The 23,971-nt window shown below is 38.0% G+C and overlaps 3 protein-coding genes across 4 annotated transcripts; all 3 read left to right on the forward strand.

Moving 5' to 3' along the window:
• The first annotated feature begins 899 nt into the window (after positions 1-899).
• On the forward strand, positions 900-1,841 carry LOC122749337 (olfactory receptor 52E5-like). The gene has a single exon (XM_043995660.1). It carries the CDS (start codon positions 900-902, stop codon positions 1,839-1,841), a length of 942 nt encoding a protein of 313 aa, XP_043851595.1.
• A 12,916-nt stretch (positions 1,842-14,757) lies between these two features.
• Positions 14,758-17,109, forward strand: LOC122749093 (olfactory receptor 52E4-like). Of its 2 annotated transcripts, XM_043995268.1 has the most exons (2): positions 14,758-15,681; positions 17,092-17,109. In XM_043995268.1, the coding sequence occupies exons 1-2, from the start codon at positions 14,758-14,760 to the stop codon at positions 17,107-17,109; spliced, it is 942 nt and encodes a 313-aa protein (XP_043851203.1). The 2 variants fall into 2 exon arrangements, with proteins under 2 accessions (XP_043851203.1, XP_043851204.1); XM_043995269.1 differs by lacking the exon at positions 17,092-17,109 and having other exon boundaries at positions 14,758-15,693.
• A 4,098-nt stretch (positions 17,110-21,207) lies between these two features.
• Positions 21,208-22,152, forward strand: LOC122750582 (olfactory receptor 56A3-like). The gene has a single exon (XM_043997330.1). It carries the CDS (start codon positions 21,208-21,210, stop codon positions 22,150-22,152), a length of 945 nt encoding a protein of 314 aa, XP_043853265.1.
• Positions 22,153-23,971: the final 1,819 nt, after the last annotated feature.

A 23,971-nucleotide genomic window follows, 5' to 3' on the forward strand; every position in this document is an offset into this window, starting at 1 on the left:
AGGAGAACATCATACAGAGCAACAGTAATATTGGACAACGATCAGCTGTGAATGACAGCTATTCTGAGCAATGCAATGATCCAAGTCAATTCCAAAGGACTCATGATGGAAAATACTATCTATCTTCAGAGAGGGAACTGATAGACTTTGACTGTAGATTGAAGCCTGTTTTTTTCACTTTCCATATTTTACATGCTTTCCCCCCTGCAACATGGCTAATACAAATATATGTGTTACATAGCTTAAGAAGTATGAGTATCATATTGCTTGTCTTCTAAATGGGTGGGGGAGGGGCTGAGAGGAAAGGAGAGAATTTAGAACTTTAAAAGATTAAGTAAAAAACAAACCAATAACACATACCTCTTACATTTCACTGACCATGAGACATATCTTAGATACTACATTCCTTTACCATATGGCTAAGCAATATCTTAGTCTTCTCTAGCCTTTAAAAAAAATCAACAAACATTTATTGACCCCTCTTCACACAAATATGTGGAATACATACTGCCCTACACCCCACCCCAACAAATAATATACACACATGCATAGTATAGGGTACTATCCTAGGTATGATAGGGAATATTCAAACTCAGAAAGCTCATGTTCTCAGCATTCAAGTCACTAATTAAATAATCTGATACATAGCTGACCTATAATTTGAAATAATTTTGGCAAGGCTGGGATGTAGGTTGTCAGGATGCTGTGGACAATATTAGTTCTATATATCAGAACCTATTTAACTCCATTTAACTTTCCTTCTCCAGGTATCCTCCCTTGGGTATGGAAGGAGAGAATAGGATTTTTGTCTCTTCAGAAAAGAGTCAGAATGGTGTAGGTAGCTCAAGGGATCCTTACAAAGAGATAAAGTTCTCTGATACCCAACAAAAGCCCCTGGAATGGGACCTTCTAACAATACTCAATTCCACCCCACTTCCTTTCTGTTGCTGGGAATTCCAGGGCTGGAAGATCTTCACATCTGGATTGGTTTCCCCTTTTGTGCTGTGTATTTGATTGCTCTTGTAGGGAATGTCACTGTGCTATTTGTGATACAGACTGAGAGAAGCCTCCACCAGCCCATGTTCTACTTCTTGGCTATGCTGGCTACCATAGACCTAGGTCTATCCACTGCCACTATTCCCAAGATGCTCGGCATATTCTGGTTCAACTTGAGAGAGATCATGTTTGGTGCCTGCATCACCCAGATGTATGCCATACACATGTGCACTGGCCTAGAATCCGTGGTGCTTACAGTAATGGCTATTGACCGCTTTGTGGCTATTTGCAACCCTCTAAGATACACCATGATCCTCACTAACAAAGTAGTAGCTAATCTGGGGATAATGATTATAGTGAGATCTCTACTTTTTGTGACACCATTCATATTTCTTATTCTGAGGCTTCCATTCTGTGGTGCCCACATCATTCCCCATACATATTGTGAGCACATGGGCCTAGCTCGTCTGGCCTGTGCAAGTATTAAGATCAACATCACCTATGGTCTTGTGGCTTTCTCTGTGGGCTATTTAGACCTTTCTGTGATTGGTTTTTCCTACGTCCAAATCCTAAGGGCTGTATTCCGCCTCCCTTCTCATGATGCCAGGATCAAAGCTCTCAGCACTTGTGGCTCCCACGTATGTGTCATGCTGGCCTTCTACACTCCAGCCCTCTTTTCTTTTATGACCCATCGGTTTGGCCACAACATCCCTGGTTATATCCACATCCTTCTAGCCAATCTGTATGTGGTTGTTCCACCTGCCCTCAACCCTGTCATCTATGGGGTCAGGACAAAACAAATTCGTGAGCGAGTGCTAAGGATTCTTAATCCCAAAGGTTCTTAATCACCAAGATCAGGATGCTTTCTCTTCTCATCCAAAACACAGGGATTGAAAGCTATCTATTCATAATGGACTTGAAACTTTTGGGGATAATTGCAATAACTAATTTTATCCCCTTTTCACATTCCTTTAATCACTTGCTCTTTCCATCATAAATAAGCATCATTCCTTCCACACATATCCCCACTGCTATGTTACTAATTTAGAAGCACAGAAGATGGTGATCTGAGAACATTACCTTGTGAGGGCCAAAATTGGATATACAGAGCATTAATCTCCCCTTTGAACTTTGCTTTTTATATATACCTCCCAGGCCAATAAGAAAAGGAGCCTCTGAGCTTTAGTTCATAAAGAATCAGGTTTTATTGCTTGGGAATTAATTAGACTACAAAGGTGAAACCAATTAGGGAAATAAGGAAGTAGAAATACAGATGGACAGTCTTAACTCTAAGCTTAGCCTATGGAATTTAGGCTTAAACTCACCAATCCTGAACTGCCTGCCAGGCTGAGAACCAGCGCGCCCAAGACCGAGCACGAAACACATACGTCGGAATTGCCAGAGATTGCTCACCAGGCCAAAAGAGCGTGACATTTTGAACACCCCGCCCACCAGAAGTTGCCTCCCTTCAGGTGGAGTTTTTCTCCCACAAAAGGAGAGGTCTGGTGTTTTTCCTCCCCAAAAGGGGAGGTCCTTCAAAAGCTACTTAGTAGCATGCACAGTCTCAGGGTGGGCGAGGTATGGCCCTCCCAAATGATTCAGCTAAAATTTTTGATATTAATCTTTACCACAAATAATTTTTACTATAACCTAGACCTGTAGAGTCAAACTCAAATAGAAATGAGGATCACTGAACTAACTGTACATAAAGATCACTGCAGGTCATATATAGACTTAGAAAACCCACACACAATTATATTTTAAAATATAATTTTAAAAATATTTATTTTGTTAAATATTTTGCAATTACATTTTTTTTTGGTGGGGCAATGAGGGTTCAGTGACTTGCCCAAGGTCACATAGCTAGTAAGTGTCAAGTATCTGAGACCAGATTTGAACTCAGGTCCTCCTGAATCCAGGGCCAGTGCTTTATCCACTGTGCCACCTAGCTGCCTCCCCCACTTACATTTTGATGTGGTTCAAGCTACCTTCAGGAATGTTATGAGTCACATGCAGGTTTAGCTGAAAATTCTTGTCTAGACTACAATAAAGAGAATTTTAAAACATTCATGTCTTCCATTTGTTACACAGAGCTTTTGTGCAATGAGAATTTAATAAATGTTATTTTTGTTCTATCAAGTGGAATTATTTCTTACAAATCATGATTCTTGCTAGTTTTATGATTATCTAAGTTTCAGGTTATTTTAAAAAAAAGTCATGGTGGTTAAAATACAACTTCTTTTACTACAATATGACCACAGTCTGAAGCTTTAGCTTTGTCAAAGCATGGTGAGTCTACCCACAGTGCCACAAAACTCTATGAAATTAATCAAGACCAATAGTTCTGATTAGATTCTTAGTACCCCATATCACTAGGAGACTCTACTAATTGACTTTATTTGAAAAGAATTAAGAACAGGAAAATTAATTAAATATAATCAATATCTTACCTACCACTGAACTATGAAATCTGTTCCACAAATGGTTTATTCATTGAAAACTTTCCAAGTATAAATAACAATAACTTCCAGTGATATTATAGAAAATAATGAAGGAATATTGCCTATTTTAATCTCATTTCTCCAACATCAAAATTTGCAGTCCTAAGATATGTTGTTAAAGACAAAGTAGACAAAATATGTCTAAAACCTTAGGAAGGTGTTTTTTTTTTTATCATTTCCATTGCAAAGGCCATTCTCCTTGGCAGATTTTTTTGCCTTTCCCCAACCCCCAAACTGATACCCCCTCAGTCAGTCTTCCACTTAATTATCAAATTGATCTTCTGAAGACAAAGGTTTGACCATAGAACATTCCGTATTCAATAATTTCCAATGGATCCCTATGACCTTGAATAGCAAATGTAGAATCCTGGTTTTATGAAGTGGTGCAGTGGATAGAGCACTAGCCCTGGATTCAGAAGGACCTGGGTTCAAATCTGGCCTCAGACATTTGACACTTACTAGCTGTGTGACCCTGGGCAAGTCACTTAACTCCAATTGCCCCGCCCCCCCCAAAAAAAGTCCTTCATAACCTGGCCTCCTCCTATCTGTTCATTGTATTCTTTATTATGTGAACATTTTTATACACCCAACAGACTTTGAGTTTCTTGTGATCAAGGATTATTTCAATATTGTCCTCATTCTTAGCACTGTGAAAATCAGATCACTACCAACCTGCTGAGAAAGATATTTCAGGGAAGCTGAGCCATGAGGAGAAAGCATAACATGACCTCTGGAGGTTTCAAAAGCCAGATTGGCATTAGGAAGTGATGTCTGCCACCTATGGGTCATGTCAATCAGAGCTACCAGCCAATAAGTTTGGAGCTGTGTGTGTGTGGACGGCCCTGTTTCCTGTTTCACGGGAGGCTTCTGGGAGAATCGAGGGTCTTTCAGTTCTAGACTTGGTGCTTGGTGGGAAGATAGATGTTGGCTCTTAGATAGCTAGATGAAGGCTGTTTTACCTCTTTCTCTCTTCACTAACTTCTAATACATTTTAATAAATACTTAAAAGGCTAAACTCTTGCTGAAGCTTCTAATTTAAGGTGACCACTCATTAGATTTTAGACATCATAGCTAGAATTTTAGACCTTACAGCACCCAGGACTGTGCCTGACATAGAATGAATGCTAAAGAAGTGCTAAATTAAGTGCTAAAGAGTTTTAATAGAGTGATAAATAAGGGAGTTTTTTATATTGATGGAACACAGACTGAACACTTTCTTACTTGTTTATTTTATTCAAGTTTTCTTGTACAAAATGACTAATTTGGTAATGTTTTACATAATTGGATATGTATAACCCGTATCTGATTGCTTACCACCTCAGTGAGGGGTAAAGGGAGGGGTAAAAATTGGAATGCAAAAGTATAAAAATGCTTATTACTTAAATAAAAATAAAAAGAAATAAATAAATTAGGTTTTTTATTGCTATCATGTAATTTACCTTTCTCTATTTTGTCCACAATGATTATATGAGAGACTTTCTCAAATGCTTTATGAAATCTAGATATACTATGATTGTGACATTCCTCTGATCTACCAGTTTCATCAGTCTGCCAAAAAAGCAAATGGTTAGTTGGGCATGAATTGCCACACATACATGGTGAATTGTAGTAATTGCTGCTTCCCTTTTTAAATACTGCAAAACTGTCTTTAATATGCTGTTCTAAACCATTAAGAAATCAAATTCAAATGAACCATTTCATGCTTTTCTGGTTCTATTTTCTTTCTATTTTCAAAAAAAAGGAATAGCATCTAACCATTTCTAGTCTTTCACCTCTCCTGTTTATCAAAGAGTTTTTCAAAGATCAAAGATCTTAGAATTTGGAACTCGAAAAATTTTAAATGAATTGAATTTTTTTAAATGAAATTGGGAAATTATATATACATATACACATATACATATATCTTAAAAGATCATGGATAGAGGATTTAAAATTATATTTACATATTATTCAGTTCTCTGGTATATAGTTTCATGTACTGAAATGAGCTCACTGAGGGCAGAAAAGTGCTTGCCAGTGTGATTTTAGCTATTCACAGCTTCACCAACAGTTAATCAATATGCCAACTCTCCCATAGTCCTTCCAATATTTGTCATTTTCTTTTTTCCCTGTTCTCTTGAAAATCTGATGAATTTGAAGTAGAAACTGAGAGTTGCTTTAATTTATATTTCTCTACTTATTTATTTATTTATTTATTTATTTATTTATTCATTCATTCATTCATTTATTTATTTGTTTGTTTGTTTGTTTGTTTGTTTGTTTGTTTGTTTATTTAGGGTGAGGCAATTGGGGTTAAGTGACTTGCCCAGGGTCACACAAGCTAGTAAGTGCCAAGTGTCTGAAGCCAGATTTGAACTCAGGTAGTCCTGAATCCAGGGCTGGTGCTCTATACACTGCACCACCTAGCTGCCCCTTATTTCTCTAATTATTAATGAATTGAAGCATTTTTCATAAGGTCATTTCTAGATTGGTTTTCTTCCTTTAAGAACAGCCTATCCTTTTGCTTTGATCATTTATCAATTGGTAAATTGCTCCTATTTTTATAAATTTGAAAGTTTCTCACATATCTTGGAAGCGAGAGCTTAATCAGAGAATCAGTTCTCCTAGTCAACTCTTTTTTTTTTCCTGATCTTAGTTGTGTTGGATTTGTTTGTGTAAAAATTTCAATTATATGTAATCAAATTGTGCATTTTTCTTCTGCAATATACCATATATCTTGTTTCATCATGAACTCTTCCCCTATCCAGAGATCTGAAAACTAATTTCTTCATTCTTCCTCTAAATTTTTATGATTTGACACTTTATAGTCATGTATCCATTTGGAGCTTACCTTGGAACTTATATGGTGTGACTCTTTGTCTAGTCTTAATTTCCATTAGACTGTTTTCCAGTTTCCCCAGGAAATTCAATTAGATGATGATTTCTTCCCTTATTAACTTGAGTCTTCAGGTTTATCAAACATTATTCTACATTTTTTTGCTTCCATTTATTGTGTAATGAATCAGTTCCACTGAAAAGCTATTTCAACTGGTACAGGGTCATTTTAATGGTTATGTTCTGCTTTGATGACTGATTTCTAGCATTTTGAAAACTGGTGGGCCCTTTTCCATTCCATTTTAAACCTCATTATTTTTCCTGAGGTTCTTGACCTATTCTTCTGCTCAATGTGCTTGACTGCCAAGATCTTTTTGGAGCCTGATTCTATCATACATTGTGCTACCTATTTCCTCCTACTTCTATGTCGACTGAAAATTTTATGAGAACATTGCCTTTATCTATGTCTTTATGTCATTGATTTAAATGTTAAACAGTGAAGTGTCAAGCACAGATCCCAGGGTGCTTCACTGGAGACATCCTTTTACACTGATTGAATCATTAACATCACTCTTTGAGTCCAGATGTTCTGAATCAATCTGAATTGATTGTATTGTATGGCCTCATCTAACCCATATCTCTCCATCTATTTTAAAAGACTAGTATAAGATACTTTATCAAAATCTATGCTAATATCACTATAGCCAGAGATATCTAGATATCCATTATATATACTACATTTTCTTATCTACCAGTGTAATTTTGTTTTTTAAAGTGTGGTTTGTTTGATATGCTTTCTTCTTAACAGAGTCATGCTGGTCCTTTCTAGGTGTTTGCTAACCATTTCTTTAATGATCTGTTCTATAATTTCCTAGGAATCCAACTCATATTCATTGATAGTTTGTGGGCTTTGCTTTCTTCTAATTGGGGGAGGCTAAATTAGGACAATATTTGCCTTTCTCCCATCTTGTGTAACCTCTGCCATTTCTTGTGACCTTTGAAATATGACTTACAGTGGTTCAGCAATTACAGTGATCTTAGCAAGCATGCACAGTTCTTTCAGGACTGGAGTGTATAGTTCATCTTGATCAGCTGATATGGATTCATCTAAGATAATCGCTCTCTTACTATCTCCTTATGAGTCTTAAGTATCAAATTCCCGTTAGCCAGGTTGGTTTTGTTTTTGTTCTTTTTTGTCATTTTCAGTTTATAGGTTTTTCTCCTTTGAAGAGAAAACTCAATCAAAAGAAAGTTAACCAGTGCTTCCTTCTCTTTATTATTATTTATCATGAAACTACCTCAGGGAAAAGTCATCCCTTATTTAATGCTCTTTTCCCCCCAAATAGCTAAAATACTGCCATTTTTGTGATGTTAGCCTACTTTACCAGCCCCATTTATTCTGAACATTAGCATTCCTGATGTTATATTTATTGGACACATTGTTATATTTATCATCTGTGACTTTACATTGTTTCCCTCTTCTGTAAATTTCTTTTAAAAAATATTTTTGTTGAGTTCCTTTTGTATCTACATCAATCTTTTCAGATGAATCTCATTTTCCTTTTTCATTAGATTTATTTTATGAGGGATGTCATTAGAATTTAATTTTTGAGCATTTTCTACCCCCTTTGGGCTGACTTTCTCTGAAGTATTTCACTACATGTTATCCTATCTATTTAATAATAACTAACATTTCCATAGCACTTACTTTGTCCCAGGCACTGTGCTAAACACTTTACATTTATTAGTTCATTTGATCTTCACAATAACCCTGTAAATCAGGTGCTATTAACTCCATTTTAAAGGGGTGGGGGGAGAGAAACTAAGGCAAAGAAAGGTTAAGTGACTTGCCCAGGGTCTCACAGTTAGCAAGTAACTAAGGCCAGGTTAAAACTCAGGTCTTTCTGACTCTAGGCCCAGAGCTCTTCCACCATGCTACCTAACATCCCATCTTCCCTTTAAATCCTTTGAAATCCATTTTCTTGTGGTCTAGGATGCATATCAGACTATGTCCAGATTTCATCTATTTCTCTCTTAGATTCCAGCACTGAATGATCATCTTGTCCTCTTCAAGTTTCCAGGTTCCTGCCTATCAATGAAAATCTGATGCAGAAAATATGTTTCTTTTGTTGGTTCATGGTTTTTTGTTTGTTTGTTTTTCTTTTTCTTTTTGCAGGGCAATGGGGGTTAAGTGACTTGCCCAGGGTCAACACAGCTAGTAAGTTGTAAGTATCTGATGCTAGATTTGAACTCAGGTCCTCCTGAATCCAGGGCCAGTGATCTATCCACTGCGCCACCTAGCTGCCCCTTGGTTCATGTTAATGAAGGATGAAATTATCATTGAAACAAATAGGGATTATCAGTTAGTGAACTGATTTCTCTCAGTGAAATTTGTGATCCCCATTTGTCAGTTTTCAATCAGTTCAAGACCTATTTAATCACATTTTTAACTTTCCCTGTTTAGGTTTCTTCTCCTGGGTAATAGAATTGGAAAAGTGCCTTTTTTTCCTCTATGTTAAGGGCTAAAATTCTAGCTAGTCTGTCTAAAATATCTAATGAGTGGTCGCCAATAAATTATAAGCTTTAGCAAGAGTTAGGCTTTTAAGCATTTATTAAGGAGAATAAGAATTTGGTAAAGAGAGAGAGAAAGGCCTACATTCATCTATCTATTAAAGGGAGAGTGCATTTCCAGCTCCCTTCTCCACCAGCATCCTCAGGAAGAGTCCCAGTCAGAGCACCACCCTCTTCCTTCTTCCTCCCACTAGCCAACGTCACTTCCTGATGCCAAAGAAAAGACTCCTGGTCTTGCCTTCAAAGACCTTCACTTCATGGGTGGAACTCTTCTACAGTAAGTCTCCAGCAGGTGGTGTCATTCCAATTGTTACAGCGTAAGGGAACCAAAACCTCTGATGAAGAAGAATATCATTCTTGCAGGAAGCTCTTTGGAATGGCCCCTCCCAACAATATTCAATTTTATCCATCTTTTTTCTTTCTATTGGGGATCCCAGGTCTGGGAGATTTGCATATCTATATTGGCTTCACCTTTGGGGATGTGTATCTGATCACAGTTATGAGAAACATCACCATCTTGCCTATGCCCCCAGAATTTAGTAAAATTCCTGGCATATAGTAAGCACTCAATACATTATCTCATTTATCTTCTTCTTCACCTTTTCCTCTTCCTCTTTCTTTTCTTCTTTTCTTCTCTCACTCTTGCCTCTAATCTCTGTCTCTGTCTCTTTGTCTTCATCTCTGTCTCTGTCATCTTGTAATTGTGTCTGTTTCTCTCTCTGTGTCTGTCTCTGCCTCTTTCTGTTACCAACTCTACCTGTTTATCTTGCTGTCTCTCTCTTACTCTCTTTTTATCTTTCTCTCTCCTTTCTCTCTGTCATGATTTTATCAGAATAGGGAACTCCTGGTAAGGAAATTCCTCTACCAATACAGATTACCATCTTCTCAATTTGAAGAGTTACTTGGGACAGTGTGAGGATTTTTTCCAATTTATTTATTTATTATTTATGTACTTTTAGCATTCATTTAAAATTTTTTGAGATCTGAATTTTTTTTTGTCTTTCCCACCTCTTTCTACCCATTGTGAAGGCAAGAAATGAGACATAAATTTTGCATGAGAAACCATGAAAGACATATTTCCATATAAATCATGTTTTTTTAAAAGCATGATAAAGTTAAAAATATGCTTCAATCAACATTTATTTTCTATCAATTCTTTCTGTGGAAATAGTGACATTTTTCATGATTGAAAAAGTTCAAAATTGTCTTGGATCATTGTAGTGATCAAAAGAAATGTCAGGGCAGCTAGGTGGTGCAGTGGATAGAGCACCAGCCCTGGAGTCAGGAGGACCTGAGTTCAAATCCAGCCTCAGACACTTGACACTTACTAGCTGTGTGACCCTGGGTAAGTCACTTAACCCCATTGCCTCACCAAAAAAAAAAAGAGAGAGAGAGAGATGTCACTCAGTTTATCATCATGCAATACAGATATTGCTGTATAAAATGTTCTTCTGGTTCTGCTCACTTCACTTTGCATCAATTTTTATGTCTTCCTAGGTTTTTCTGAAACAATCCCCCTGGCCATTTCTTAAAGCACAGTAGATAGTATTCTGTCACAACCATATGCAATTAGTTCAGACACTCCCCAGTTTTTTTTGGGGGGGGTGGGGCAATGAGGGTTAAGTGACTTGCCCAGGGTCACACAACTAGTAAGTGTTAAGTGTCTGAGGCTGGATTTGAACTCAGGTCCTTCTGAATCCAGGGCCAGTGCTCTATCCACTGAACCACCTAGCTGCCCCCTCACTCCCCAGTTTATTGACTTCCCCTCTATGTAATTTTTTTATCTCTTTAGGAAACATCTAGTACTGGTATTTTTGCCAACATATACAATTAGTTCAGCCATTCCCCAATTGATTGACTTCCCCTCTATGTAATTTTTTTTTTGCCAACATATAGAGTTCCTATAAGTATTTTTTTGATCTCTTTAGGAAACAGATCTAGTACAGCTATGTGGTGTAGTAAAGAGTGTTAGGCCTAGAATCAAAAAGACTCATCTTGCTGAGTCATCTGGCCTCAGATATGTAATAGCTGTGTGATCTTGAACGAGTCACTTAACCCTGTTTGCTTCAGTTTTCTCATCTGTAAAATGAGCTGAAGAAGGAAATGGCAAACAGTATCTTTGCCAAGAAAATCCCAAATGAATTCACAAAGAGTCAGATACAACTAAAATGACTGGAAAACAGAAGCTAGTGTTTTATTGTTAAATCAAATGGTATACACAATTTTATACCCTTTGGGCATAGTTCCAAATTGCTCTCCAGAATGGTTGGGTCTGTTCACAGTTCCATCAACACTGTATTAGCATCCATTTTTCCCACATCCCCTTTAGCATCTTTCACATTAGTCCATCTGATAGGTGTGAGGTGGTGTCTTGGAGTTGTTTTAATGAGCATTTCTCTAACTGATAGTGACTCTGACACTTACTAGCTGTGTGACCCTGGGCAAGTCACTTAACCCCAATTGCCTTAAACATCCAAGGCCATCCCTGACTTAAATCCAATACAGTGCAAGTCATGACATCACCCCAATGTCATGGTCCTCTTTGAGAATGAAGGACAAACAACAACAAACAAGTAAGTACTTCCCTACCTTCAGAGTGACCCCATTGTAGAAGAGACACAATACATCAGCTTGTGGAACTCATGTTCAATAATAACGGCAGAGTCCTCACCACCAGGAAATTGCCAGCTTCGTGAGAGATACAGGCCCCTTTCTCAGTGACTTTCTAGTCTAATGAGCAGGATGTACTTACCAGCATGTTTCCCTATCTATTTATCAATCAAAAAGAATTTATTAAGTGGTACCATGTGGTAAGCACTATTCTAGTTTCTGGGAATACAAAGGCAAAAATGAGAGAATTTCTGACACCAAAGTGCTTATGTTAAACTAGAATCTAGTGAAAATGGCAGAATGTATATAGTTATGATGCATATAATATGTCCATTGAATGCATTCTTTTTTTTTTCATCGAATGCATTCTTGGCAAGTATGCATATCAGTGAAAGATGACTTGACAGGTTCTGGAAACAAGGAAAGGCTATATCAGGAAATGGGTTCTCTTCATCCATTTGCAACTGCAGCTGCAGTCCATGAAGCATTTTCCTTTCAGATTCCCTAATAGAGTTCAAACTAACGAGTCAAATTCCTTCCCAGCTGTGAAAAGCTTAACTATAAATAGGTACCATCTCTTTGAAGCTATCAACCAAAGAGTTAACTCCTAATTCTGTTCCCAGTGGGTATAGTTTTACTAATATGCCAGAGAGCTTATGTGTGTTGCCTGAGGTTCAGCAAGAGAAACATACAGGGGAAATGCATGTGAGCATCTCTGATATAAATATTCCCAGACACTTGACTCACAGAGCAACATCTGGTCTGGTAAGTCAATTGTGTTCTTTCCCCAGCCTCTTCATTCTTCCCTAATCCTTACTCCTTACCATAGACTTTTAGCAGTCCTCTTTTCTTATGTGACAAAACCAGGTATTCTAAATTAAAACTCTATAGCAATCTCTTCCCTCTGCTGTTATCATTATCTTTTACTCTTCTGTTTCTTTCCCTTCTTCCTTTCCTCCTTTTCTCCTTCCTCTTTCCCCCCAATTTTCTATTTCATTCCTTCTTTTTTTCTCCAGCTTACTTATGTTTCCTTCCTTATTTCATTTTGCTCCTTACCTTCCTATTCCCCCCCTTTTTTGCGGGGCAATGAGGGTTAAGTGACTTTCCCAGGGTCACACAGCCAGTAAGTGTCAAGTGTCTGAGGCTGTGTTTGAACTCAGGCCCTCCTGAATCCAGGGCCAGTGTTTTATCCACTGTGCCACCTAGCTGCCCCCCTCAGCTCTAAATTTAAAATACTATCACCAGGACTCTTTAGTTTCCCCCCAAAATCTTCCCTTTACTCTTCTACTGTATCTAGTTATCATCACAACTGACTCCTTCACAGTCATTTTTGAACAAATTGATTAAACATACCCAGTGCCTTCAATTGCTTAATACCCAACCCTTTCTTAACTTCTTAAAATCGCACTTTTATTTCTACCAATTTATTAAAATCATTCTCCCCAAATGTCATCAGCAACTTGCTAATTACCAGATCCAATTACTTTTTTTTTAAGTGAGGCAATTGGGGTTAAGTGACTTTCCCAGGGTCACACAGCTAGTAAGTGTTAGGTGTCTGAGGCCGGATTTGAACTCAGGTACTCCTCACTCCAGGGCCGGTGCTCTATCCACTGTGCCACCTAGCTGCCCCTACTTTTTTATATTCATATATATTTTATTTTCTCCCAATTACATATTAAAACATTTTTCAACATTTAAAAAAAAAGTTCTGAGTTCTAGATTCTGTCTCTCCCTCCTTCCTCCCCTCTGGTTCCCTGAGATGGTAAGAAATCTGGTATATTTTATATATGTGCAATCATGTAAAACATTTCCATATTAGTAAATTGTACAAGTCTTGAATTTAAAGGAAAACAGAATGAAAGAAATAAGGAAAGATAGTGAAAATGGCATGTTTCAATTTGTACTCAGATGGTATTAGTTCTTTTTCTGGAGGCAGATAGCATGCTTCATCATTAATCCTTTGGGATTGTTTTGAATCATTGTGCTGTCAAGAATAGCTGTCATTCACAGTTCTTCATTGAACAATATTATTCTTACTGTGTACAAGATTCTCCTGGTTCTGCTCACTTCACTTTGCGTCAGTTTTTTGTTTTTTGTTTTTTGAGTGAGGCAATTGGGGTTAAGTGACTTGCCCAGGGCCACACAGCTAGTAAGTGTTAAGTGTCTGAGGCCGGATTTGAACTCAGGTACTCCTGACTCCAGGGCCGGTGCTCTATCCACTATGCCACCTAGCTGCCCCTTGCATCGGTTTTTGTAAGTCTTTCTGGGTTTTTCTGAAATCATGCTTCTTGTCTTTTCTTATAGCACAATAATATTCCATAACACACCACACCTTACTTATCCATTCCCCAATTGATGGGTATCCTCTCTATTTCCAATCCTTAGCCACCACAAAGAGAGCTGTTATAAATATTTTTGTACAAATAGATCCTTTTCCCTTTTTGAGGGTGTCTCTAACAGTGGTATTACTGGATTGACTGGTATACATGGTTTCATAGCCCTTTGGGCTTAATTCCAAATTGCTTTCCAGAAAGGCTGGATAAATTCACAAATCCACCAACAATGTGCCCCAGTTTTCCCACATCCCCATCAATATTTATCATTTCCTTTTTGTCATATTAACCAATCTGATAGACATGAGATTGTATCTCAGATTTGTTTTAATTTGCCCATTACTTTTTTTTGCTCCTTATCCTCCTTGTCCTCTCTGTATCATTTGACACTGTTCACTAACTCCTCTTTCTAAATAATTTCTCCTCTCCTCACTTCTGAGATAATATCCACTTCTCCTTCTGCTGCCTCTCTAGACTTTATCTATTACCTTCTCTTGTTCCTTGTACTTACCCCCCTTAAGGGAAGTTGAATGTTACTCAAGGTTCTGTCCTCTATGTACACCCTCTCCAATAGAAACCTGAGCCATTCCTATAGTTTCAATAGTTCACCTCCCTATAAAAATGTAAAGGATTATTATCCTCAGTTTTCTTTAATTATGCACCATGAAGTATCCATTCCATGGGACTCAACTTCAAGTGAACTGACCTAGAATCCTTCCAAATAAAGGAAAGAGAGAAAGGGAGGTACACTTAAAGTTCCTGTATTGCACTGGGAAATACATGTCTCCAGAGTCTCTTACTAAAGAAGTTTTTAAAAAGGGATGTGAATAGTATCACTTCTTCTATGGAATGGTCTAAATCTAAACTTTGAATATATTCTTTTTTCCCTCCAGGTCAGCCCATCAACAAGAAATATATCATAGCTTTCCAGGATGCCCCATCCAAATAATTCTTGTACCCACCCTTCCTCCTTCCTACTGGTTGGTATTCCAGGGTTGGAAGCTGCCCACATTTGGATTGGCTTCCCTTTTGGTTCTGTGTATCTAATTGCACTTTTAGGAAACTGCACCATTCTATTTGTGATACAAACTGAGAAGAGTCTTCACCAGCCCATGTTCTATTTCCTGGCTATGTTAGCTGCTATTGACCTTGGCCTGTCAACAGCCACTATACCCAAGATGCTGGGAATATTCTGGTTTCATTTGAGAGAAATCAGCTTGGCAGGCTGTGTTGCCCAGATGTTCTTTGCTCACAACTTCACCACTATGGAGTCAGCAGTGCTTTTGGCCATGGCCTTTGATCGTTATGTAGCTATCTGCCACCCTTTCAAGTATACAACCATCCTGACCAATAAGACCATTGGGGCAATTGCAGGGGCCATCATACTGAAATCCCTGACTTTCATGCTTCCCTTGATTTATCTTGTCTTGAGGCTACCATTCTGTGATTCCCATCTCATTCCTCATACCTATTGTGAACACATGGGCATTGCCAAGTTGGCCTGCTCCAGCATCAAAGTCAACATTATCTATGGCTTAGTTGTCATTTGTATAGTATTTGTGGATGTGATTCTGATTGGTGTTTCCTACATCAGGATACTCCAGGCTGTCTTTCGCCTCCCATCCCAAGATGCTCGGCTAAAGGCCATGAACACTTGTGGCTCCCACATCTGTGTTATGTTGGCCTTTTATACCCCTGCCCTATTTTCCTTCCTTACCCACAGGTTTGGTAAGAATGTGCCCCACTACATTCATATCCTCTTGGCCAATCTATATGTTGTGGTCCCACCTGCCCTCAACCCCATTATCTATGGTGTCAGAACCAAGCAGATTAGGGATCGTGTCCTCCAAATCTTTGTCAAAAAATGATTCATAGCCATTGAGTTAGGTTTTACTGAACTGGGGTGAGAAGATCCATCCTTACCTACATAGGGGCAAGATCAGAACAGAGATCTCTAAGAGCACACCTAATGCAGTAGTAAACATGTTGGTCTCATCTTTTCTTCATGTTGCTTTTATCATATAATCATGTTTTGTACCTTTAAGGAAAAAATTTAATTGCTTCAAGATTTTTGTAACTTTTTGGTATAGTTTTATCTAAAAACAGAAGAATAAGTAAGATAAGACTGTCAGAGTTCCATTTTACCAAAGAAATCTGTGTCTTTATATTTATTTCCTATTGCATTTCTCTTGGTATTTGTTGGGGAAATGTAAATAACACATTCTGAAATCAGCAAACCTTGAGTTCAAATCTTGCCTCATAAACTTACTAGACAGACCACTTAAATTCCCTCAGCCTCAGTTTCCTCATATGTAGAATGGGGAATAATATTAGCATCTACCTCAGAAGGTTGTTGTGAAGATCAAATGGGCATGAACTGATACAAAGTGAAATGAGCAGAACTAAGAAAACAATTGACACAATAACCACAATATTGTAAAGACAACTTTGAAAGACTTTGTTCTACAAAATGACCAACACAATTCCAGAGTGCTAATTATGAAACATGAAACATGCTATCCTTGAGATAGAGACATGATAGACTCAGAGTGCTGATTGAAGCATACTTTTTTTTTGGACATAGCTAATATGGGAATTTGTTTTGTTTGACTACATGTTTTTGTAATAGGTAGAGGAAACAGGCAGGAAGGAGAGAATTTGAAATTGAAAATAAAATAAAATTAAAAAAACAAATTAACAAAAAAGGAAAATGAAATGGGATAACATCTACAAAGTGCTTGCCAAACCTTATTTAACCTATGTAAATGCTAGCTAATATTATAGGACCATCAACAGAGTCAATAGTATATTTATAGGCCACTGAAATCAACTATTTCATTTTACAGATGTGAAAACTAAGGGACAGAGAAGTTAGGGTGACATAGTTAGGAAGTTTCTCAGTTAGGTTTCAAGCACAGGTATTTCTGACTCCAGTGCTTTATCCAGTATGCCACCTATCTGCCTATTATTACTATTACTGTTATCTATGAAGTAAGAGAAGTAGCTTAATTAGGTTCTCATTTCCTTTCCAAGGACTTCTTGGGGAGGGATGATGGAAAGATTTGATCCTCATAGTATTTTTTTTTCTGGAAAGGATGTTGTAAAGATCAAGAGAACTGGAAATTATGAGTTCATAGATCAGGAGGTCAAGTATGATTCCCATGCAATGTGAGTACAATTAGAGCCTTTGGACCTACACAGGCCAAAGCTGGTCCCTCCTTTTAATTTGCCTGGTCCCTCGATTTTGATCATGGCCTAATGGATAGAGTCCTGAACTGAGTTAGCAAGATTTGAGCTCTTATCACCCATGTGAACATAAGCAAGCCATTTAGTCATTCAGCCTCAGCTCTTAATCTATAAAAATGAGAGAGCTATACTCAAAGGCCTATGAGATTTCTTCTCATTTTAAATCTATGATGCTTTGATCTTTGTTCAGTGGTAAAATTAGCAGACACAGCCATGAATCTACAAAAGCCCAAGAATGGACCTAGATTGTACATTGGGTATAGTTTATCTCTTTCTGCAATTGTTTTAAACATCTAGAACATTGCCTGGATGTAAGGGGAAAACATAAGGGTAAAGAGTGGAAAATTATTTTGTACAATGGAAAGAACACCACATTGGGAACTTCCAGCATAGAGTTGCAGAAAGACAATAGGACATAGAATTGGAGGGCTTAGGTGCAAATCCTACTTTAACTCATTATCTTTATGACCTTGGCAAGTCATATAACTTCCTTGGGCTTCAGTTTTATATTATATTTGGACAAGATGTTATCCAAGTGTAATTCTACCTCTAAATCTATGATACTGTGGCTAGAGTTATAATCCTGGCCCTGACATTACAGAAAGTCAAGTTCAAATTGACCTTATACACTTATTAGCTGTGTTACCCTGGGCAAGAGACTTCTCTTTTACCTTATTTCCTCATCTGTAAAGTGGGGATAAAGCACCTATCTTACAGTATTGGGGTGAAGATTAGATAACATGCATAATACTTTGCAAATTTAAGGTACAGGGTAAATATTAGACATTTTTGTCATCATCAACAACACCACCACCATCATCAACCTGACTCAAAAGGGTTCCTGAGGTAATGAATTAATGGCACAATAGACAGAGTGCTGGACCTGGAGCCAGAATGACTTAGGTTCAAATAAATATAGCCTCAGACATTTACCAGCTCTGTGAACCTGGGAAAGTCACTTCACAATTATCTGCTTCAGTTTCCTCAACTGTAAAATGGGAATAACAATGATATCTGCCTCCCATGATTGTGGTAAGGATCCAGTGAGCTACTATTTGCAATGCACTAAGCACAGTGCCTAAAACATGGTAGGCATTTCGTAAATGGTGGTTTCCTTCCTTTCCTCCTGTCAACATTGCATTGGTAAGGAAAGCAATGAAATATTGAAAAATAAGGGTATGGGGGCAGCTAGGTGGCACAGTGGATAGAGCACCGGCCCTGGATTCAGGACTACCTGAGTTCAAATCCAGCCTCAGACACTTAACACTTACTAGCTGTGTGACCCTGGGCAAGTCACTTAACCCCAATTGCCTCACTAAAAAAAAATAAATAAAATAAGGGTATGACTCTTATATCTCTATTCTCAGGAAGGAGCTAAGATTTCCTAGAGGATTGGCAGTAAAAGTGACCAATAAAAACACAGAGTATCATTCCATCTATCTCCTCTGTAAGACAGTTATCTATCCTACTATTTCTTTGTTCTCTGAAGCCATCCCTCCCAATGAGGTGTTAGGGAGGAAGAAAATGAATAATGATTCTATGGCAAATAAAAATAACTCATAAGATATTCTCTCTACCTTACTCTCCTAGAAGGGTCAGAGACTCGGGGATTGGCCTGTGCTCCACATTTCAGACCTTAGGGAACCACAGTATGGTGACATCATCCTAGGGGAGCTTAATTCCAGTATAAACTCTACTTCCTTTGGGTAAGCAAGGTACAAGGTTAAGAGAGGCAGGGAGAGTGCGATTGCCACCCTGTGGGAGACCTGCTTGCGTTGTGCTGGGTGAGTTTCATCTGGTTTTAGTCTGAGACCAAGGGGAAATGATAAAACTAGTAAAACATATTTTGGGGACTTGTCCTCCCTTCTTTCTACAGCCTTTTTTTAAAATAATTTCACTATTCTGCTTCCAACCAATGAAAACCAGAACCAAGTCAGAGAGGGATACATCTGATAAATTCATGCCTACCAAAGTGTTAGGTACTAAATATATCAGTGACACCAGCCCCTAGACAAATTTTAATTTAATTTAATTTTTTTTTGGGGGGGGCAATGGGGTTAAGTGACTTGCCCAGGGTCACACAGCTAGTAAGTGTCAAGTGTCTGAGGCCAGATTTGAACTCAGGTACTCCTGACTCCAGGGCCAGTGCTCTATCCACTGTGCCACCTAGCTGCCCCCCAAATTTTAATTTTAAATGAAAATACTATGTGTTGAAATAGATCATCTCTAAGGTCACTTCCTATTCTGAGATTCTGTGATTCTGTGATCTGGAAAAAATAACATTAATATAAAGAAATGGGGAACAGCATACAATAGAGGAAATATCACTGAAGTTGGATTTACAAAATCTGAATTGGAATTCATATGTTTATTATCTGTGCAACCTTGGACAAATCACTTAACCTCTCCAGGTCTCAATTTCCTCGGCATTAAAATGAAAAGATCAGATTAAATGGTCTCTAAAGTTCTTTATTCCTCTAAAACTAAGGTGTTGGTGAGGGAGATATTTTATTTCAGAAGCACAATCCCTTCCCATCTCCACCTTTTAGTAACCTTATCTTCCTTTAAGGTTAAATATAGGTGCTCCTTCCTCCATGTTGCCTTCTCTGATACCTAAACTGAAAGTCTTCTTTCTCTCCTCAAATATCACTGGAGAACTTTGTTTAGATCTCTTTCCTTATTACTTCCTTTTTTTTTTTGCGGGGCAATGAGGGTTAAGTAACTTGCCCAGGGTCATACAGCTAGTAAGGGTTAAGTGTCTGAGGCCAGATTTGAACCCAGGTCCTCCTGAATTCAGGTCCAGCGCTTTATCCACTGCACCATCTAGCTGCCCCCCATTACTTCCTACTTTAGAAATATTTTGTGTTAATATTCTATTATTTAACCTTCTCCAAACTATGCTCTTATAAAATGTAAATTCCTGAAGCACAGTGACTGTTTCTTTTTATCTCTGTGTTACTAAAACCTACTATGGAACCTTGTCAATTACAAATAAATAAATGTGTGTTAAATAAATGGGTTGGAAATTTCTTGAATTTTAAAGTGGTGGCTGGCTAGATTAAAGTCAACACTGGAGATGAAAAGGACTTCAGTTTTGCTTGCTTCTTATCTTTCAGTTTGGGGATTATCAGGCTGGACGTGTGGAGGAGGGTCTGAGGGATTAGTGCTGTAAAATAAGGATGGGTGGGAGTGGACATTCAGGGGCAGGAACATGGAATAGGCTCAGAGTTGGAATGGACAGATGATGCCAGCCTCCTTTGCTATTTGGATGTGGATCTTATCTCCAGGCTTGTAGCTCCAGCTTGAGAGAGTAGAGAGGAGACTTAGCTAGGGGACTTTTAGACTAATTAGTAGGAAATTTCCTTTACTGGAAAAAAAAGATTCATTTGATCAACTCTCCATCTCCCTGAGCTTCTTGAATTTTGTTTTATTTCCCTGCAATTTTCTATACAGATCCTGTCTCCTTTCTCTCTTTCCTTTTGCTTGGAGCTCTCTAGGATTTAGTATACTTTCTGAGTGCTGAGAATATAAAGAGAGAAATGAAAGTCATTGCCCTCAAGAAGCTGCATTCTGTTGAGGGAGAAAGTATACACATACATGAGTATATGCAATATATAAATTCTTAAATGAATCTATGATGTCAATAATTGGGTAATTCTCTACAGAAGTATAGCTCTCAACCTATCTACTAATATACAAATACATGTGTATACACATATATGTAAGTATACATATTCACATATACATGTGTACATTAATATATGTATTTACAAACATATGGATACACATACATATAAATGAACATTCATATATACACACAAACACATATATAATAGTAAGTAATGGGAGAGGGGGGAGAAGGCACCAGCAGCTAAGAGGATCAATAGTAAAAGAGTTCATATTTAAGTTGAACTTTGAGGGAAACAAAGGATTCTATCAAACAGAGGGTCATACCGGGCACGAGGCATAGCATATACAAAGCAGCAGAGGCAAGAGGTGGAGTAAATAACTGTGCTTAATAAAGGCTTACTGACTGATTCCTTGCTTGTCCTCTAGACTTTTATACAGTTTATTCATTAACTCTCTCCTTTTCCCATAAGAACTCAAAGAATACCTATGCCAGAGGACTATGCATCATGCTACTTTCCAACAGCTCTTCTTCCACTGAGGTCTCTGAGTTCCTCCTGAACTGTTTTGTCAGATCTCCAAGCTGGCAGCACTGGCTCTCCCTTCCCCTGAGTCTGCTTTTCCTCCTGGCCATGGGGGCTAATGCTACCCTCCTAATCACCATTAGGCTGGAAGCAGCCTTGCATGAGCCTATGTACTACCTGCTCAGCCTCCTCTCCATACTGGATATGGTTCTCTGCCTCACTGTCATCCCCAAGGTGCTGCTCATCTTCTGGTTTGACCTCAGGCCCATCAGTTTTTCTACCTGCTTCCTCCAGATGTATATCATGAACTGCTTCCTGGCCATGGAGTCTTGTACATTCTTGGTAATGGCATATGACCGTTATGTGGCCATCTGCCACCCACTGCGCTACCCATCCATCATTACTGACCAATTTGTTGTCAAAGCCGCCATTTTCATAGTGGCCCGGAATGCTCTTGTCACTGGGCCTATCCCTATTCTCTCAGCTCGGCTACACTACTGTCAGTACAATATCATTGAGAATTGTATTTGTGCCAACTTGTCAGTGTCCAAACTTTCTTGTGATGATGTTACACTAAATCGCCTCTACCAATTCATTGCTGGCTGGACAATACTTGGTTCTGATCTTGTCCTTATTTTCCTTTCCTATGCATTCATTCTACGTGCTATTCTCCAGCTAAAGGCTAAAGGTGCTACAGTCAAAGCCCTGAGTACATGTGGCTCCCACTTTATCCTCATTCTCTTCTTTAGCACCATCCTACTAGTCTTTGTTCTCACCCATGTAGCCAAAAAGAGAGTTTCTCCTGATGTACCCATCTTGCTAAATGTTCTGCACCATGTCATCCCTGCAGCTCTCAACCCCATTGTCTATGGAGTCCGTACCCAGGAAATCAAGCAAGGAATCCTGAAGTTAATAAGGAAGGGTGTGTGAAAAGGGAATTAAGAAAAATCCATTGTATTTTGGGGACAGAATGGTCTAGGTGCAAGGGGAAAAAACAAATAAAGGACTCCGATCCTAGCTCTACCCAGAGTTAAAACAGGTCCCTAAGAAGCAAGTGTTAGTCTTTCATCAAATTCTCACTGCTTTTTATTAACTTGTTCTTATTTTTCCTGGAGTCCCCCATAACTCTTTTACTAAAATACATCTGCCAAACGGGACCCATAACAAATCTAACCATCTTCAATGGAATCTTTCAAGGGAGAGAATTCAATTCTATATCAGACTACTTCTAGTAAATTGAATTTCCCTAGCCATAGTTAGGATTATGAAAAATTTACTTGTTTGAAGATTTACCCATCACATCAGGAGTTAGAGTAAGTCAACTTCCTCCTCCATATGACAGCCTTTCAAATACATTTTTGAAGATAGCTATCTTGTTTCCTCACTCCTCTGGTCTTCTTTTCTCTGGGCTTAACATTCCCATTTCCTTCAACTGATACTCATATGTCATAAACTGAAGGCCCTCTACCATCCTGGTTGCTCTCCTCTGGACACTTTCCAGTATAACAACATCCTTCTCAAATTGTAATACCCAGAGCTTCTTCCCATGGTCCCAGATTCTACTGGAAAATTTGGTTGGGATGGAAGCCTGTCTATAATCAAATTTTGATTACACAAATGGATAATTCCAATGAAAAAAGGGGGAAATTCCTAAAAAGACCAATGTTGTATTAACCAAATCCAAATTTTAAAGCACATCAATAAAAGTTGGAAGCAAAGAGAGTTAACTGTGGCTAAAAACAAGAATAATACAGTTACATGAAAATAATATGAGGAATACTAAAAATTAGAACAAAATAAAACTAACAAAGAATGTTAAAGTTGAACAATGGTTGATTTTTTAAAAATTGGAGAAGTAGTTTGTAAATAGCTAAAAAATTTTTAAAAAGTAATCACTCCAAGCTAACATGGGTTCATTAAAAATACTCTTATAGGGGGCAGCTAGGTGGTGCAGTGGATAGAACACCAGCCTTGGATTCAGGAGGTCCTGAGTTCAAATCTGGCCTCAGACACTTGACACTTACTAGCTGTGTGACCCTGGGCAAGTCACCTAACCCCAATTGCCCCACCAAAAAAAATATAGGATTATAATTATGGAAAAAGAAGCAATTTTATTTCTTGTCACAACATTAATAAATTTATTCATTAATTCATTTATTTACTTACATATGTGCTTATTTATTCATCCATCTTCTTATTTATTCATTAGCTCATTTATTGATAAATTGGTTGATTTAGTTATTTAGTTATTATAAGAATTCCATAATAATAATATACCTGTATTTTAGTCTATGAAAAAATTGGGAAGGCACTTTAAATCTTTAAAAAATGTTTTTATCAAGATGAAAATATAGAGGCTAAATAGCAATGCAGTTCTGTCATTGCAGACCTAGGCAGTGGACATGATGTAATAGAGTATAATGGGAAGCAAAAGGATACAATAAAAAGTATTGGATTTGGCATCAGAGGAGATGGCTCTGTTGATTACTAGCTCTGAGACCTTGGCCAAGACATTTCAATTCCCTGGGCTTCAGTTTCTTCCTATATCAAATGAGAAAAGTGGATCCCATGACTTCAAATGGTGCCTTCCAACCACAAATCTATGATTTTATGATCTTAGGTATTGTCATGTTGAAGAGAAGTTAGACGTTTTCTGCTTGGCCCCAGAGAGAACAATGGCCCCACTGAGAACAATGAGCAATAGTTCTTGGTTTCACTATGGTTAGACCTATCTGAATGTGAGGTAGAC

Source organism: Dromiciops gliroides, chromosome 3 (genome assembly GCF_019393635.1).
Source record: "Dromiciops gliroides isolate mDroGli1 chromosome 3, mDroGli1.pri, whole genome shotgun sequence".
NCBI classification, from domain to species: Eukaryota; Metazoa; Chordata; class Mammalia; order Microbiotheria; family Microbiotheriidae; genus Dromiciops; species Dromiciops gliroides.